The sequence below is a fragment of the Hyposmocoma kahamanoa genome, unplaced genomic scaffold (genome assembly GCF_003589595.1).
Source record: "Hyposmocoma kahamanoa isolate Upper Pololo Valley unplaced genomic scaffold, ASM358959v1 62, whole genome shotgun sequence".
In the NCBI taxonomy this organism is placed as follows: Eukaryota; Metazoa; Arthropoda; class Insecta; order Lepidoptera; family Cosmopterigidae; genus Hyposmocoma; species Hyposmocoma kahamanoa.
In genome coordinates this window covers 11,579,403-11,599,062 of record NW_020653850.1, presented here as the reverse complement: position 1 = coordinate 11,599,062, position 19,660 = coordinate 11,579,403, and the positions used below count along the sequence as shown (strand labels likewise).

The 19,660-nt window shown below is 34.4% G+C and overlaps 3 protein-coding genes across 3 annotated transcripts; 2 read left to right on the top strand and 1 right to left on the bottom strand.

Annotated features, from left to right (window-relative positions):
* The first annotated feature begins 296 nt into the window (after nucleotides 1-296).
* On the top strand, nucleotides 297-10,901 carry LOC113229430 (protein Daple). Its single transcript, XM_026463012.1, has 7 exons — nucleotides 297-496; nucleotides 2,267-2,683; nucleotides 3,976-4,259; nucleotides 4,354-4,524; nucleotides 4,929-5,145; nucleotides 7,090-9,700; nucleotides 9,788-10,901. Exons 1-7 carry the CDS (start codon nucleotides 440-442, stop codon nucleotides 10,123-10,125), a joined length of 4,095 nt encoding a protein of 1,364 aa, XP_026318797.1. The 5' UTR covers nucleotides 297-439; the 3' UTR covers nucleotides 10,126-10,901.
* A 1,986-nt stretch (nucleotides 10,902-12,887) lies between these two features.
* LOC113229431 (threonine aspartase 1) lies at nucleotides 12,888-15,008 on the bottom strand. The gene is made up of 4 exons (XM_026463013.1): nucleotides 14,891-15,008; nucleotides 14,669-14,797; nucleotides 13,764-14,578; nucleotides 12,888-13,685 (listed from the first exon to the last, which is right to left on the bottom strand). Exons 1-4 carry the CDS (start codon nucleotides 14,922-14,924, stop codon nucleotides 13,542-13,544), a joined length of 1,122 nt encoding a protein of 373 aa, XP_026318798.1. The 5' UTR covers nucleotides 14,925-15,008; the 3' UTR covers nucleotides 12,888-13,541.
* A 2,541-nt stretch (nucleotides 15,009-17,549) lies between these two features.
* LOC113229772 lies at nucleotides 17,550-19,434 on the top strand. Its single transcript, XM_026463454.1, has 3 exons — nucleotides 17,550-18,132; nucleotides 18,532-18,634; nucleotides 19,394-19,434. The coding sequence occupies exons 1-3, from the start codon at nucleotides 17,632-17,634 to the stop codon at nucleotides 19,432-19,434; spliced, it is 645 nt and encodes a 214-aa protein (XP_026319239.1). The 5' UTR covers nucleotides 17,550-17,631.
* The last annotated feature ends 226 nt before the right edge of the window (nucleotides 19,435-19,660 follow it).

Sequence of the window (19,660 nt, the reverse complement as noted above, 5' to 3'; positions counted from 1 at the left end):
AAATATGGCCGCCACAAAGAGGATAGGCAATTTGAGGCGGCGTGCTTGGATTGACTCGGGATTCCTTAAAACGGACGGATACGGGTATTTTAGTTCGAGATTCGTATAATTTCGCATTTAATCTTCGATTAAGGCACAGTAGCACTATCCTATTCCACTTTAAACTAGATTTCACAAAATAAAAACGACACTTTTCCCTCCAAAAGTCTTTGATGTGAAATCGGAGCAAAGAGAATCGGAGGGCAGAACAACAAAATGATAATCTGTGGAAAGTGTCAGTCTGAATTTGTGAGTGGTGTTTGCAGTCGCTTTCTGTTGTATTCAGTTGCAGATGTGGAACAGATTTAGTATTCGTATCAAATCCGTGGGTGAATTTGGTGCCATGCGCTCCGGACAGGAATCAAGGAACAGGTTCTGTTCATCCTAACACACGGCAAGAATGGCCGCGTCAGGGACTGAAATTGAAGACTTCTTGAACGGGCCTCTTGTATCGTGGGTGAGTGATCAACCATCCGTGCCTATTTTATTTCTTTGTGCGTAAGAATGAAGCGTGAGACAAAATTACACAGCCGTTCCGTATGAATGAACGTGTGATTTTATTTGCATTTTTGCACTTTTTTTAGATGGTGGCATTGCATTCCATTCTATTTAGACTGTAAGCTTCCTGTACTTCCCTGTATCAGCTCAGTAGAACCGAATCAAACATTATTGCTAGACTCTCTGCTGTATATTGTTTAGCCTCACTCAGTTTAGAAAGCCTTTTTTTATCAAACCTTTTATCAACTGAAAGGCATTATGTATAGGTGTGTATACTTAGAATTAAGTGTTTAGTCGCTATGTTTATTATTTATTAAATAAGTACTTACCTAATTTAAAAAATATGCTGTGATGCTATTGCATATATCAATGCTGGCAAAGTAAAATATTTAACACGCATTTGAAAAATATTACAGGACAGAGATTTAAAGTATTTTTTTTAAGAAGAAAAGTCATAAGTTGAAACTTTCTAGTTTTCCATATAACAAATAAAATTGGAGTTCTGTTTTTTTTTCCAAATGCAGATTAGATTTTACCTTTCCAGCGTCAATATATATCCCACTTGTGACCATTTTTCTTTGGGTTTGGGTTGAAATACAATTTACTTTAATGTTTCGTGTGAGTGAAACTGCAGGCATATACTTACCTCATAAACACCACACTGTATGAATCCAGTAATATAATGTACAGAAACAGCTTTCGACTGTGGATGATGATTAAACATCTTCTAGTTATGTAAATAATAAGTGATAAATTGGGAGTAGTTACATTTAATTTTATTTAGCATTAGAAAAATATTAAACAAAGAAGCAGTGTGCATAAACCTTATTTGAGAGTGAAGTTGATATTTCCATCAAGACTAATTTTATGATCGCCTTTTTGTATTGGATGGTTAACATTATCTTTTTTAATTTTGTCATATATTATTACTAAAATGTTCAGTTTCAAGTCACCACTTCTTTAGGTGTTCTAAAGTACTAGTTTTTAACAATGTATCATGTACAGACATATTTATTAAATGTTTTAAATATTTTGCAAAATAAATATAAAGTAAAAAACTAATGATTATTTAAGTTTGTACATTTTTTTCAATACTTGACCAGTGTTGTGCCTCATAAACAATCTGAAACTATTTGTTTCTAATGCTAAATAAAATATAGATCAGGTGTGCACTGTTGGTAGTGATTTCAATAATCATTACTTCATACATTGTTGTTAAGTTATAGGAGCAACACAAGATTTAAATACAAACTTAAGTATCAGATTAGGTCAAGGCAACAGCTACAATAATTATTAGTTCCATTCAAATATTTAAATATATACTGTTGTCTACAATCTTCCATACATTACAGCCTCACACAATCTGGTTCCCAAGATATAAACAGTACTTATTGTTTTATGTAGCACTAAGATTTCTAAACGTCTAGTCAAGTGAAATTAGTAAGTTTTACATAAATATTCAGTATATCATTCACTTCCAATTTATGTTGTTTTTCATAAATCTTTAATTTTATGTAACTGTGTGTTTTGTGTTTTGGTTGTTACACAATTCAGATCAACAGAGCAATTTCGTAAGCTTCCTTATTTTCTAAATAAATTTCAAAAAAGTGGGTGGTGTCAACATAATGAAGTAACAGGAACGTGTAAACTGTATTTTTATTAATATATTGTGATACATGGTCTAGGTCTATAGTTTAGGTGTTTAGTGGTCTTATTCTGTATTTTTCAGGTAAAATCATGTCTCCCAAATCCAGACTGCATATCAGAGTATTCCTCTCTCTTCAGTGGCGACATCCTGCATCAGGTGTACCTCCAGATAGACCCAGAGCCTTCCTGTCATATCACCAAACTTGCTGGGCTGGAGGATCAGGCACTTATCTTGGGCAGGGTTAAAAACTTTGATGCGATCATAAAAAATGTAAAAGGGTTATATGAGGAGGAACTGGGAATGACCCTGCTAGTAGTTCCAGAATGCATATGCTTGGGAAAAGCTCCTGAGTCCAGAGATGGCCTGGAAAATATGAAGTTACTGGTCTTATTGCTACTCGGCGCTGCTGTACAGTGTCCCAACAAAGAGCTGTTTATCACTCGAATCAAAGAGCTAGACGTAGAACTGCAACATAGCATTGTAGAGTGTATTAAACAGGTTTGTATTACTGCAAAAAACATCTCAAGTCCTACTTTTCTATATTGTAGCCATACTTAAACAAATCGGATTTGTTTAAGTATGGCGCTAATTTACTCAATTACATCATCGAAGTTAATACTTTCTCTGGCGCCATAAAGCTCGAATCGTGTGCAATAGGAAATGATTTATAATTTATTCGAAAAAGATTAAACCTAGTTCAAATTTTGAATAAATTGCTTAATCTATACTGAATAAGTAGTCCGACAGGTAACTCTAATTAATGTTAATTTTATTTCCGCGCTGATAACATTTTCAATATACCGTGATCATGAAACTCCAAAGAACTATGGAACGGTATCAAAATATCGGTTACAATCAAAACAGAACGCCGCTGTTAAGTTGTGTATGATTATGCTAATTAAGATAATTGTTCACAAACAATATCTCTTTGGAAATCAGGTTGAAATTCAAATATAATACCTCTATTTCTTAAGTAAGCAAATTAATAAATCATTACATTCATTATACACAACTCATTCGAGATTCATTCGTTGATAGTATGAGTAAAAACTCGAGGGGTGAATGAGTACGAAACTGTAACTTTAGCAATGTAAAATATTTACAATTTAATTCAAATATTACGAGTCACTACCATGAATTTATGTCATTCAAGTATCCGGAAGCTCTATAATTTCGTTTCACTATACTTTTTAACCTCTTAAATGGCAAATCGTGATTTAGTTTTAAGACATAATAAGGTCAGGGTTTCGTTTGCGCGTCAGAGGAAAGCTGCTTGTATAAATGATTAGTTCTGGGCGTAAAAGTATATTACGGAATACTAGAAGACGATTGTATAATACCCTCGTAGTTGCTAATTGAGTTTTTCAAAAACATTACGGTAAAAAACAAGTCGCCCTCATGATGTGACGATAGCTAAAGTATCTACTTTTCGAGGTAAAGAATCAGCCGACCGAAACAAAGTAGACGATAATATGGAGTTATAAATAGCTACGTAACAATTAGTTGACAGCTTTTGTTGCGTGTGCGATATTTCCCAATATACTTACAGTCGAAGTAAGGATTTACCTAACGAAAATTGGAGGTTTCAATGTACTTGAATTTGTGGCCTTCAATCTTACTGAGGTGACAAATTTCACAATTCTTGGCAACCGGCCCTGCTCATTACTTGTATTTACCGTAAAAATTACGTAACTAGTCGACCTTTCGACAAAATATGTTTTAGATTGCTTATTTTGTAGTTGTATATCTTTTTATTATTAAAAAAATTGTTTAATACGTTATTTTTATAGGTAACCGATATGCAAACCGTGGTTTTGACACCAGATGCCATAGATCTCTTTCAATCTCCGACGTTGTTCAACCACATGCGTAGACTGGCCAAAGAACGAGATCATTATCTCCAAAACTGGGCTTCCATAGTTCTAAATGAAGGTCTATGCGAGAACGAAAATGAAAACAAAAATGGGAAAAGCCGGTCGACCCAAAATGTCAATCAAATTAATGGGGACAGTCAACATCTCGCGGTAGAATTGGCCGATTGGAAGGCACGATTACGAAAACAACGGCAAGAATTGTAAGCTTTGTTTGTGTATTAAAAAAAAATGTGTAATAAATAACCAAACATTGAATAACCAAACTTATAAATTTTTTATGTTGTACAATTTCAGAGAAGAAAAGTCTGAACAATTATCAGAATGTCGCGAAGAATTTGAACATACGAAATTAGTACTTGCCAAATTGAGGACTGACAGTCAAGAATGGTTCAATGAAGCTAGAAAAGCTGCAGGATATAGGGACGAAGTTGATGCTCTTAGAGAAAAGGCAGAACGATGCGACAGGTATGTTAAGAACCCAAGTTGACTATAGGTCATAAATATTTCGTCTATAATGTAAGACGCATTGTCGTTTACATTAGATGAAATATTGGAGTCTATGCTACATACGATAAGATGGGCAAAGTCCTAAATGTAAAACTGATCGTAATTTGTTGAATATTATGATGAATAGGAAATGAAACTATTTTTCCGGATTTAAGTCGCGTATATTTGTTTTTTCAAACAAACCGACGTTTTTTCAAAACAGTCAACCGTGACCATGGGACCTGTAAAGGGCCCGAAACGTCGGTTTGTTTCAAAAAACAAATATACGCGATTTAAATCCGGAAAAATAGTTTCATTTCCTATGTGTAACAATCGCGAAAACCTAAGAACTCGATATTATGATGAAATTAAATTTTTTTCAGATTAGAGCAAGAAATTCAACGTTATCGTGATCGTCTTGCTGATGCGGAATATTACAAAACTCGGGTAACAGAGTTACGGGAGGATAATAAGGCTCTTATGGAAACAAGAGATGCTTTGGAGGAGCAATTGCAAAGGGCAAGAAAACGTGCAGAACAATGCCTATCCTTAGAGGCTGCCATGATTAAACTTAAGAGAGAAGCCAACGACATTGCTTTGGTAAGTATTCTTTTCATTATAAAATTTGTAATTTGTGTATCCATTGATGCGGCGAAAGATATACAGTGGTGGTCACATAATTAAAGACACCCTTGATGTTGACCACATACAACAAATTAAATGATATTTAGAGACCCAAGATAGGTATCAATTCCATTTTAATAGTCATTTTACATACACTGACATAATATATTTTTTAAAATGAGAACAGTATCAAAGTTTAACTAAAAAGAGTTTACATAGTTCCTGTTTCAAATATCATTCAAACTTTTTCGATACATTAGCTGCTGGCCATCTAATTAAAGACAGTGCGTATTTCGTGTTCTAAACTTGAAATAAAAAATAAAAAAGAGCACTGATTTTTTCTAATATTGAGCGAATTTTCGTGATACGCAAAATCTCACTCAGTTTTAGCCGTGCTCTAAGTTTATTGTGAAATTTAAATTGAAATATTATGGGAAAAAGCAAAAGTTGCGATCCTTCCACAAGGAAGATAATTCTGATTTTTTATGAAAAAGGGTGGTCATATAGGAAAATTGCAGAACACTTGCGATGCTCGAAAGATATGGTAATGAACGCTATCCGGCATTTTAAGAAATTTAACACTACGGAAAATGTGCCTAGGAAACCTAGACCGCGAAAAACAACCCAGCGAGAAGACCAAGAATAGAATTGTTTGCTAAAAAAGACCCTTTCAAAGGATCAGAAGTCATTCGCTTGGAAGTATTTGGTGCAGAGGAATCTAGAGGAGTGTCTGCAAGAACGGTGAGAAGGCGATTATGTGAGGCAAACTTGTTTGGAAGAATTTCTCGGAAGGTACCCCTTTTGAAGAAAGAAAACATCAAAACCAGATTGCTGTTTGCCAAAAAATATGCTCATTGGACAGAGCAAAAATGTGCTTTTTTCTGACGAAACTAAAATAAATATGGTTAACTCTGATGGAAAAGTTTACGTGAGGCGTCCTTCAAAAAAAGAAATGGATCCAAAATACACAAAAAAAAACTGTTAAACATGGAGGGGGTAATATCAAAGTTTGGGGATGTTTTTCTGGTCACGGTGTGGGACCTATTAAAAAAATAGAAGGTAACATGGATAAATTTAAATATAAAAATATTTTAGAAAACACCATGTTACCTTATGCCGAGGATTATTTGCCGGTGATATGGACTTTTCAACATGATAATGATCCCAAACACACTTCAGCAGTGGTCAAAGAATTTCTTAGAAGCCAATCAGTAACAGTTTTGGATTGGCCACCGTATAGTCCTGACATTAACCCGATCGAAAACTTGTGGTCCCGTGTGAAGAAAATGGTTGCAAAAAAACGTACAAGTAACGTGCATCAACTATACACGGCATTTAAAGAGGCATGGGTAGATTTCGATTGAAACTTGCAATAATTTGATTGCTTCTATGCCGAGGCGGTGTCGGGCCGTCATTGCTGCTAAAGGACATGCGACAAAATATTAACAACGTGCTTTTATTTTCTTATTATACATCTGAAACTAATTTTATACTCAAATTCGTTTTAACATTTGTAATATTTTTTTTGCAGTTACATGATTTGTGTGTCTTTAATTAGTTGGCCAAGCTTTTGTATTAGTTTATAACGGTGTAATTAAAGAAACTTAATAAAAATTTAAAATACGACATCTTCGTTCTCTTTATTTCATTTCAAACATTTCACGAGACCCGTTAGAATAATTTAAATAATATTGCAAGCTCCTATTGCATTATAATAAAAAAATATAGGATAAGTAAACTTTGAAAAAATAATATTCTCTAAGTGTCTTTAATTATGTGTCCACCACTGTATGTCTAGATTGTAGCAAGTGGGTGCCTGTTTTTTCTGCCTACCCTGATAGGAAAGGGGTGTGAATTGTACGTATTTGTGATTAAAGATGTAAAGCATTTAAATTACATATTGAGTTCTTATATTTTTAGGAAAGGGATGCTGATCAACGAAAAATACAAGAATTGATTGAAGAAAATAACCATCTTCAATATATAACTAAATCTGTATTGAGTGAAAGCAATAACAGCAATTTGGATTCAGATAATGAGGGTGAGAGTACTTTGGAATCTGGTGAAAATAGCTTATCGGAGCAACTGACGAGCAACGCGCAAGCTAGGGCTTTGAAACTCGAATTAGAAAACAAGAGACTTCTTTCGACAATTGATAGTTTAAGAGAGCAATCTTTATTAGAAAGCAGTGATAAGATTTTAGAATTAGAAAAAGAAAAAAAGAGATTAACATTGAAATGCGAACAATTACAGGAAAATTGTAATAGGGTCATGCAGCAGAACTCGGAACTGGAAGAAGTATTTAAGAATGCTTTGGAAGAAAATAGAAAACTACAAGACTCGCTCGATAGTCAGAAATCTTTTATCGACAGACAAGCTATCGATAGAGATTCTGAAAAGAATAAATTGCAAGATTTCGAAAAGCACTTAGAGTCGCTTACCAAAGACAAGCAACGAATTCAAATGTTGTGTGATTCCATACAAAGAAGAGCTGACGATTTAGAAAAGACATTAGATGCTAGAACAAAAGAACTGAACCTTCTCAAGCCAGAGGCTGATAAAGTAACTGGCCTTATTATACAAACTGAAGAGCTCAAAACAAAATTAACGTACAGCGAAAAAGAATCGCACAACTTACAACGAGAAGTAGGCAAACTAAGAGAAGCAGTTGAAGAAAAAGACGTCTTATTGGATAAAATTACAACTGAGATTGAGTTAAAAAAAAAAGAAATCGAAAGATTGAGCAGAGAGTTAGATATTAGTCAAAATACAATAAGCAAATTACAAGATTTCGAACAGAAATCCCAAGAGCTTAAATCACAAAAGAAAGTGGATTCTGAAACTATACAAACATTGCAAAAGGACTTGATTTCAGAAAAAGTAAATTTTGACAAACTGAGGAATTGCATGGACAAGCTCGGTATCAATGCTTCTGAAGTGATAAGCAAAGATATCAGTGTGGACGATTTATTAGAAAAAATTATGACTAACGCAGATCATGAAGGCATAATAACAGAAATTGCAGCTAAAGCTAATTTAACAACAAAGCTAGTGCCTTGTGAATGTAATCATAAAGAAGTGAATGTTGAACAAAGTGCAATAAATCCCCAAATCGAACAGTTAACCTCTGACCTCGCAGCATTGCAAGTTTCACTAGAATCCGCACAAGCTGAAAATGCAAAATTACAAGTAAATATCGCAACCCTTAATTCTCAAAATGGTTCTTTAATATCACAACAAATGACTTTACAGCTGGCTAATAGTCAACTTGCAGCCGAAAAAGAAGAAATTATTAAGCAATTGGAAGTTCTGAAGGCTAAACAAGATGAACTTATAAGAGATCAAGTAGCTTTACAGACACTACATGAGCAGTTGAATACTGAATACGAAATGTTGCTCAGTGAACGAGAGCCAGTGAAAACTACAGTGCGAGACCTGAAGAATGAAAACCGAGAGTTAAAGGAAAAATTAGCGTCTTTTGAAAAGAAAGTCGCAGATTTTGAATTAGAACGGGAGAATTTAAAAATCGAGTCTCGCAATCTAACTAATCTTAGAGCTGAACATTCTAAACTCAAAGACGATTTCAGAAACCTATTCACTGCCAGTGACAGGTTAAAAAATGAGTACCGAAATATGCAAGAAGAATACCGTAATCTAAGAAGCGAAGTAACTCAACTGAAACTCCGAAACACCGAGTTGTCAGGTGATATAAATACAAAAGTTGAAATTATCACAAGTATGGAGTTGGAAATAAACAAAACAAACCAACACTGTGAAATGTTGGTGCAAATGAACAAAAGCCTAGACGCAGATAGACGTTCCCTTATGGATCATGTCTCGCAACTTCTGACTCAATACCACGAGTTGTTAGCACATTCGCTAAAAGATAAGCAACACTATCATGAAGAAGAGAAAATGTTTACCGATAAAGTAAATGCACTATGTCGTCAAAAGGAAAAACTCGAAGAGAAAATTATGGAACATTATAAAAAATTAGACAACTGTACAACAAAAAGAAAAGGATTTGGTGCTTCATTTGTCAAAAGGGTCCGTAAGGCAGGTACTGACTTGATTAATAAAGTTCCGTCAAGAAATAATAAGAGAATTGAGGATGCTAGTCGCTCCAAGTCGCAATTAACTCTCGCTGGGTCCGAATCTGGTGAATCAGATCCAGGCAGCCAAGATGTAGAAAAAGGCTCTAAAACCTCCGATCCCGATCAAGGTTCTTCAAATCTGAGCGTAGAATCGCCAAGACATAGTTCGGATTCGAATTTTAGCAGGCGGTTTGATGATAAGCTAATGAAGAAATCTGAAAACCATGATGTTACTGGATCTATCCCAAGTTTGGATTCGTCTAGATTAGCAAGTGAAAGTAATTTTGTTAGACGATTGTCTACGACGTCGATGCACAGCGGCGGAGGAGACGACGCTCTTATTAGAGCATCCCTTCGAAGACGTCCTCATAAAACTGTCCCATCATCACATAGGAACAGTTACCAAGGTTTGGAAACTGACACTGGATTACCTGCAGGTACAACAAAATAATTTTATCTCATTTTCATTTCTAATGAAAGAAAAAATTTAAATTTGCAAATCTAATTTCCTTCATCTTTTTCAGCTTCTACACCTTCTCCAGTGTTTGGTACTGCTGGTTCTCGGCGGACTGTCTATGTAGCAGATGATAATACTGAAGTAAACCTTAACACAAAACCGCAGAGCACCCCAATCAAAGAGAATCCGACATATTTGGTGTACAATAGAATATCAACGGTGATTGGTGACGGTGCTTGCCAAAGTATTGATAGGCCGACTGACAGGTCTACCTCTGAACCACAACCTAATGCTGAGGATAGATTACAGGAAAGAGACCTATCTCGAACAGACCGACGTTCCAGAACCGATAAACCAGAAAATTCCAAGGAATCTGCTATCTGGTATGAATATGGTTGTGTATAAATTTCATACTATGAAGCAGTTCAAGGGGTACAAGATTTCCATTGAGTGATGAAAGGATGCCTTGATTTTCAAATTATTCTCAAATGATAAAGTCTTGTGTCGATACATTTTTATTTTGAGACGATTTTATTTTACTAATGTAACTTAGAGATGATATTGGATTTATATTTAATGTTTATTACTATTGGCAATGATTGATTGTTGAGTTACATTGGGAGAATTGTACTTAGATTAATAACAGTATTAATTTTGGCATTTAATTTTAATTCTTTGCATGGAAAACCTAAATCTTTGCAATCGAAAATTCTTTGAAGCTTTAACAGTTTTATATCCATAAAATGAGACGTTCTCTATATTTTGAGGCTACAGCTCTTTATTTACGTATTTGTTAAAAGGAAATGTTTGTACCAAGTGGTTGTGTCCTCAGAATTGTTTGATATTTGATGGTAGTTTTGGAATTACATTTTTGTAATAATTAAATGATTGATTGGTACATTTCCTTGCCAGTGATTCTGTGACAGCTACTTTAGTTTTTAAGTCTATACACCATTTAATATTATGAATTTCTATACTTTAAGTATAAAGCATAATGTTCATGTACAATAGTTTCATTATTATTTACTTGTGTGACAATAGAAAATATTTTATTTCTTAAACGGACGTGATAATAAGTTTTGAATTTAATGCGATATTTCATAATAATAGGCAATGAAATATGTTATACAAATTGTTGGTCTAGGATATCCAACTTTTCAATTTTAGTAACAGTACAAATATAATACATCAAAAAATAATGTTAAGTTTAGGCTTATTATTATTTTAGCTTTAGTATTCAGTAATAACATGAATAAAATTCTGTAAACATGGCATACTAATTTAATTTTTAAGCATTTATGACATCTTTTGTATCCTTTTCTCTGTGACTTCTTTTTTATTTTATTATGGACCATAAAAATTCATATTATAGCTAGCGTTGAGTAATAGTTAACGTCTTATAAAATTGTAGTGCCTTCTGTTTCGAGCGAAATAAAATCCAATTTAAGAAATTGTCTATTTGGTACTATTGCTAAGGTGCTTTTAAACAAATTCAAATAGTATTATTAGTGACATGTGTAATGTTTACAATTAATGAAATTACGAAAATTGTTTCTAAATACTGTATTTTCTTTCATATGTATTGTTTTATAGTAAGCAATGGTTATAATGTAGTCACATGTACTTAACATTTGCCTCTCACCGAATTTATGTATCTTAGCACATGACTTCATGAACTTAGTCTTTTTTACAAATACATTTTTAATTAAATAAGATATTACGGGTATTTATTTTTACATGTACCTTAACACACTGGCAAATTGATAACTATACACAATGGCCACCACTACATCTAGAGGGCTAGTTTCATGCACGCACATTAATATGTGTTTGTCTTCACTGGAAATGCGGTTAATATGTCTGCATACCTATCAGTGGCAAACGCATTGATTGCGATTTTGGCTTAATTACATTGATACAGCATTCAGCGCCAGTGCCAGACATGCTAGCGCCTGGCCCCATGACATAAACATTGGTCCTGTAGACGCGTTCGTGACAGGGGCAAAATAAATTCATGACAAAACTTCGTAACAATTTAAGAAGTTATGGATGTGTTGATTTCAAGCTTTTTGCTAACGCCATTCAGTAACACAAAAGTAGCGTCTGATACGAATCTATTACGATATTGCTTGGAACAAATTTTAAATAAATATCTCTGCATATTTTTTGTTTTACGAGCATTAAAATTCGTCTTCAATCCACATTCGCGACATATTATTATTGGTTGTTTGCATATATTATTAGTACATTTTATGATTTCATATCTAAGCTTTCGTTTAACTGGTATTGGTTAAACATTCAGTCATATTATATATATATTTTTTAAGTTTTTTTCGAGTTGCGTTCTTGTTTATGTGTGCTTAACGATAATAACACGACTTAAGTAAACGAACTTGAACACATAATTAGACTTATTCCCTTGACTGCAACTGTTTTATGGCTATAACAATACTTATGGTACTAACCTCACTGATAAAAGACAAAATCGTTAAAGGAATAATACGAGAAGTTTTCTGTTGCGAACTATTTAAAAAAAAAAAAAAAAAAGTATGACCAATCGTGTCCAGTGGAACAAACGGAATGCTCAGTTATACCTTTATGTACACTCTTTATGTACATTGTGGAATAAGGCAACAGTCGCTTTTAGTCCTACTTTTCTTCCCCGTCATTATGGAACAATACGAAAAGTGTCTTTGTGTAAAAATATATCTGTAGTTATTCGTTAAACTTCCATGTAATTTTTGAGTTGAAAGCACTTGTACCGTTAGACTTATAAAAAATGTCCGATAACTAAAATTATGCCCTTAGTGGAGTAAGGAAAACGACGTTAGGAGACTGCTAGAGAGATATCCTTTTGACATGTTATGTAATCGGATACGCTGAAGCCAATGGTGCAATAAAAACAAAAGGGCATAACTCGTCTTATTCCGTTTCTCACTGGAGGCACTGAATTATTATACAAAGATTCAAAGATTGAAACACTTAGAAAAAATTCCTTCAATCTGGCTGGATCCGAACCAGCGTCTTCTAGCAAACCGTGACAGACGCTATGCCAACTAAGCCACATAGCATCCGCCACGGTTTGCTAGAAGACGCTGGTTCAAATCCAACCAGATAAAAAGAATTTTTCTAAGTGTTTCAATCTTTGTATTAATTATAACAAACTAATGGAGCAATTTCACAAAAAATAATTTAATATAATGGTGGTGAAACATCCTGATATTCAATAAAGTTAATTACAATTAGCAAATAAATTCTATGGCAATTCCAAATTTAAGTGTTTACCTGTCTAGTGACTAACAGCTACCAAAAATAGGCAGCCACTCCATTTTCAGCACTCTGGTGCCAAGTTTGCTGTTGCTTGCCTGTGCTGGGATGCCTAGATACTGGCACCAAAACACTGCACCATTGAAAATCAGCTTCACCGGGCCGTGTTTAGATTTGAAAATTATTCATCAGTTCGGCCGCGCCTTTGCTCTTTCCACTGCCTTTTCTCATGCCACATTAAAGCTCGTAAGAGAAAAGCAACAAATCGCAAACCTTTTTGCTAAATATAATTTGCATTCATTTTTCTACATCTAAATGCATCTTAGATTTTTGCTCAATATAGGCTAGCTAATCAATTATACAAGTGGCTTAGTTGTAAAAGCATATTATTCTAACATTCTTTTAAATAAAATCTAGTGCACTGTCACAATTACAATGCACACAAGATGAAGTTTCACAGTTCACATTCCACACAAAATTAGCTTTTTATAGATATTGTTTGAGTTTTCTTATCTATTACAAATTGCTCATTCTCACAAATGTACATAATTAACCTAAAGAGATCCATTAGAGTTGAGATCCGTTTTGATCTCCCACTGCAGCACTGGAAATGGTTGGATAGGAACTTTAAAAGGCTGACCAGACACAACTGCTTTCCATCCAGGCACAACTTTAGATGGAAGATGAGAAATTACACACTGAAATAACATGAAAATAAAAATATTTTACAAAGATCCATAAATATAAAAAGTACAAGTTGACAAATTAGATTTTACCTTTGGTCTTTCACTTTCTGTAGACATGTAACTGACACACATGGTTTTTGTTGTGTGACCCCATAGCAAGTCTCCATATCCAGTTTGAGGGTCAAACTTCATAGCTAAGGTTCCTCCCAACCTTTCAGACACATCCCACAAAAATGGAGATTGTATAAAATCCTCTTTGAGACATTTATCTAGACTTATTACTGGGGATGGTTGAAGTAAACTCTCTGCCGTATTTTTTGCCAATTGGGTCCGGATTAAATGTTCACCACATCCAGATGTGCATGAAGCAATGGAAGGAGTCGCTCCATCTCTGCTCATGATTGCCCACACACCACTGCCAAATGAGGCAGCTTGTCCTACTCTGCCTTCATGCTTCAGTGAAACACCACCAGAACTTGCTCCAGCTGCCACTACTCCATTCGAATCAACGCATACTGCCCCAACTGTATCAAGAGGGCTGAACTTTATATCATTCTGGAGTGAATATCTTTTTAATTTTCTTTTACAATGCTTATAGTTGCGTAATGCGCGAGCAGAGATCATTCTTTTGTTGTCAACTATTTCTAAGCCCATTCTTTCTGCCCATGTTTTGGCTCCTTGTCCTGTAAGTATGCATGGTGGTACGCGGCCCAGTGATAAACTGTTACATTGCTTTATGCAAAGGTGCTTTGCCAAAGTGATAGGATTCCACACATTGGACACTGCCCCACATGCACCAAAGTGTAGAGTTTGACCATTCATAATGGAAGCGTCACATTCCACTAGACCATTCCAGCTGAGGTTGGAGCCGTAGCCAGCATTTGTTAATGGGCTGTTCTCTAATTCTGAAACAAACAATGGTTAGTTGACTTCGTTTTCTCATGTCTTGAGTATGAAGGGGATAAAATAAAATATAACAAATATCTATTGCTAACCAATAATTGCTTTCTCCACAGCTTCCACAGCATTTCCACCTTCACGAAGAGCTTGTGTTGCTTTTCTACAGGCCGCATAGCAAACCTTTTGGTATTCTTTCTTCAATGTATCGCTGTGATAGCCTGCGCCTAGCAAAGGACAAAAGGTAAAACTACAGTTTCGAATCGGTATAGGTGTAAAGTAGCAAAATTATCAATGAAAATAATCATAGGTATACTTACCACAATGCACAGCTATAAATCCATGCATGTTCATCAATTATTTATACATAAACATGTTTGGGTATAGAGTGCAAAGAAAATCGAATTACTATAGAAGTGGAAGGAAGGTCCCGGAAGTGTTTATTTTTTGTGAGCGAACGAATGAAAGAACAGAATGTCAAGCAAACATTAATGGTCCATAGACAAAAAGTAACTGCTTTAAATGAACGTACGTACGTACATACAAAATAATAAAGTACAACACATACAGTAGTATATATAATAATTAATTGTGCGTGTCTACGGACTCTTAGGATCGTATTCCAGAACTCTATTCAATGCTCAAGTCAGGATTTGAGTATGGTTTAAAGCACTCGAAATCATACTCAAGTCCCTACCATTAGGGTCGTATTTCCAGTGCTTGTGTTTCCAGTGTAATCCTGACTTGAGCATTGAGTAGAGTTCTAGAATACGACCCTAAGGGTCGTATTCTAGAACTCTTCTCAATGCTCAAGTCAGGATTTGAGTATGGTTTAAAACACTCGAAATCATACTCAAGTCCTTGCCATTAGGGTCGTATTTCCAGTGCTTGTCTTTCAATTGCAATCCTGACTTGAGCATTGAGTAGAGTTCTATAATACGAACTTTAGGGTCGTATTCCAGAACTCTACTCAATGCTCAAGTCAGGACTTGAGTATGATTTAAAGCAATGAAAATTATACTCAAGTCCTTGCGATTAGAGTCGTATTTCCAGTGCTTGAAATCATACTCAAGTCTGCTCAAGTCCTGACTTGACCCGAATGCGTAAGTTTGTTTTAATTGGTAAGTAATTATTAATGATTATGTATAAACTTTATGAAAATTTAGTTGATGTATGATTGTCCGTGGAAACTACGTTAAAATGTACAAAAAAGCTGTGGTCGTTCTTTTGCAATACATTGATAACTAAAGTGGTTACCGGCGGTAACCACCGATCAATAAGCGTAGTTTTTTGTAGGAAATACAAGCTAAAATTATATTTCATTTATTTTAGATAATGGCGAGAAAGACGTAATCCGCAAGGATTATTGAATATATTTTATCAGAACATATTAATATTTCTTCTGGTAATGATAGCAGTGCAGGTATAGATGGTTCGCAGACCGATGATCAAACTATCAATCAGGATCAGGAAGAACCCGGCGAAGATTCATGTGGAGATAACTCCTGTCGAAGAAGTTGGCCTGATGATGATGTACCGTTAGCCACTTCCCAACCACTACTACCACCATCAGCTCCACCTGCTTCTCGGGCACTCCAAAATTGAAAAAATCTTACACCATTTTATAATAAGAAGAATACGTCATTTCATTACAGACCATATACCTGTACAAATATGCTTAGCTGCTCATAAAGAACGGACTCCTATAAAGGTATCCCAACTGTTCTGGACTGAAGAGATCATTCAGCATATAGCATTCCATACCAATCTTCATGCGGAACTGAAAGAAGTTCCTTATAAATTTGTTACTAAGAGGAAATTACTGTGTTCATAGCGCTGAATCTGGAGGTTGAAATAAAAAAGACCCTAAGTTATAGATACTTAGTGTAGTTACTTCTTCTCTTAGTGCTGCAGCAGATGCAGCACGAAAAAAATATCTGGGTCTATTTGAAGCTGCAAAACATGCAGTCCCTCATTGCTATAGTGAGGTGAAATCATGTTTCAAGGATCAGAAAAATTAAATTTTTATGAAAATTTTGTTTATTTATTATTCAAACCCATTTCAAAACACGTTTACTCCTCCGAAGCTCCGAACTCGTTTCTTTTGGCATAAATTCAGTGAATAAAACAAGTTCAATATTGACAATAAAGCCCAATTATTTTAAATTGATTTTTGTCACATTCTTCATGGTGGTTACTAATAGTGACCACCTCCTACGTAACACCCCAGCATGCGAATTATAAAAAAAAGTGCAAGAATGCTTGTAATTAATCCTGATTAAGCATGAGGACACAAAAAAAAATTAATCAGAACATAAATCTATGCCGCAAAGAGTTAAATATTACCCAGGTTGTAATTACGTCGCCTATAGACGTACGTGACGTGCGAAAGTAAACATTAACCGTCTACGATATCTTTTTGTTTTGATTGGAAATAATGTAGATTTTTAATTGACAAGTCAAAAATATAGTAACAAATACCGTAATTATCATACACAATCGTTTGTGATAATATATATGCAATATTAACTAAAATTTATATAAGTGAAAGTGTTTTAACTGAAAGTGACTTACGTATTACATTCTAATATAATAAACATTCTGATAAATCAATGTGAAAAGTGTCGAAACTATATTGATTTAAACCAGTGCTAAATAGTGTAATTCTATACAGATACAAATTACCATCAAATATCGTTAATTGATCTATTTAGTGGTATCGTACTAGGACTTGTTAATACCCTCATATACTTATTAATCGATCTCGACAAACAGAGTTGAATAAAGTATACGACTATTTCGCTGTTATACGTCATGAGTGGCGTGGTCAAATGGTTTGAACACACAGCTTGCCGCGGCTCTATTTGAAGGGTCCTGGGTTCAAATCACACCTACGAAAAGTTCTTTATTGTTTTTTGTTTTTTTTTTTGTTTTGTTTTTATAATTATTATTATAACATTTATATTATTACCATCACCCTATCCACTCCACTGCTGGATATAGGCCTCTCTCATACATTTTTTTTTTTCTATAAAAAAGTAACTTATAACTTACTTTGAACATGTTGACCCGCAAAGCTGTTGCACAAAGTGCTGAATTGAAACTAAAACAGGCATTGGAAGAACTTAAACAAACCAAGGAGACATGTAGTCAACTCTTACGTGAACGTGATGAGAATGAGGAGGAAACTAAAAACGTAATTGATCGTAACACTTGTCTGAAGACCGAGCTATCGCAACTACATGCACAATATTTGGAGGTACTAAATCAAAAAGAGTTGCTTCAAATTACAGTCAGCAGCATTGATGAGCAACTTAATACACATGAGCGGGCCCTTAACCGCATCACAGATTTGGAACGTGAATTGATTGTTGCCAACAAGAGGATATCTCAACTCCTTGAGCAACAAAAATTGCAGGAGCCAGAGCATGCTCAAAGTCTTTTCGATGAACTGTTGCTATCACCTGGAGTACAGTCAGAAAAACAAATACAAACCACCTGTCACAATAATACTGCTAGGCCCTTAAATTTGGGTTCTAATAAGTTAAAGAAATATGTCAAAGTGAATAGGATTATAAGGAAAACGGAAAAACTAATTAAGAAAAATAAATGTTTTCATAAAAATATTGCATTAAGAAAGGAACGTATATGTCTCATAGATTCATTAGAAATTTATGATAGTAAATTAAGTGAATGTAGGCGGATGTATGACAGGGACACTGAACAATTACAATGTAATATTATTAAATTACAAGAATCACTTGTAGACATAGAAAATAAATATTTAATTGCTCAAAATCAAATTCAAGAACACATAAAGTCTGCCACGACATTGCTTGAACTTTCCAATTATAATATAGATCGATACGAGTCAGTAATTAAAAAGCAATTAATCAGTACCAATGAGGATTCATCAGTAATTTCCAGCATACACATTCAAAATGACAAATTAATGTTCCAGAGTCCTAGTCATTCACCGGACTGCATTGATTCTTTACAAAAGTGTTACAGCAAACAGACCGTTAAGACTCAGTATAAGACAATAATGTTTTCAGATAAGCTAGGTCAGGATCTTGGTTCGACTATTGGAATTAGCTATAGAGATTCATTTTTAAATATATGTACCCCAGGACAATCTTTTGTAAATATACTAAAAAGCATTGAGCAACACAAAGTGGACAGTTGCTCCAATGTAATAATTTTATGTGGTGACAGTACCCGGATAACAAAAAGGGATATTTTAAATAATGTAAATAATGTGCTAAAATTACAAGCCGAAATTGGTTTTAAACTTATTATTAGTGCTTTTCCTTACGCTAAAAATTTAACTTGGGTACAAAATAAGCGCATCGGAGATTTGAATATGTATCTATATAACATAATATGTCGTCATAATGACGCAATTTTATTTTTTGACATTAATAAATTTATTAATAATTTTATCTTGACTGCAGATACGATGTATCTTACTAAGAGATTTAGGATGCAGATTGCTGCATTGTTAGCTTTTAATTTACATGACACAGTTATAGGTAACACGATGAAGACCTTTTCAAATTGTGATTACACTAGTAGTTCTACAAATGTTTCTAATCTAAATAGTAATAACTCAATGATAAACTCAATTTTAAACTGAAATGTAAGACAAAAGCCAGGACCCCTTATTTAAACATAGTTCATCAAAATATACAGGGCTTGGCTGGCAAAGGTTTGGAATTGGAACTATTTTTGGATAAACATAATACAGATATGTTATGTGTAACTGAACATTGGCTAAAAAAATATGATACATCATTTACTTTAAAAAATTATTGTATGTCCAGTGTGTATAAACGACAAACAGCTGTTCATGGTGGGTCTGTGATATTCGTTAAGAATAACTTGAAATGTAAAAACCGTAAAGATATAGTGGATCTTTCAGAAGAACGTACCATTGAGATATCCTGTGTGGAATTGGTCGGTTTTGTTATTGTTTGTGTTTATCGACCCCCTCTGGGAAACTTTTCTACCTTTGAATCAATTATGGAGGATATACTTAGGAAATTGAAATCAAAGAATAGATCTGTTGTAGTATGCGGGGACTTTAACGT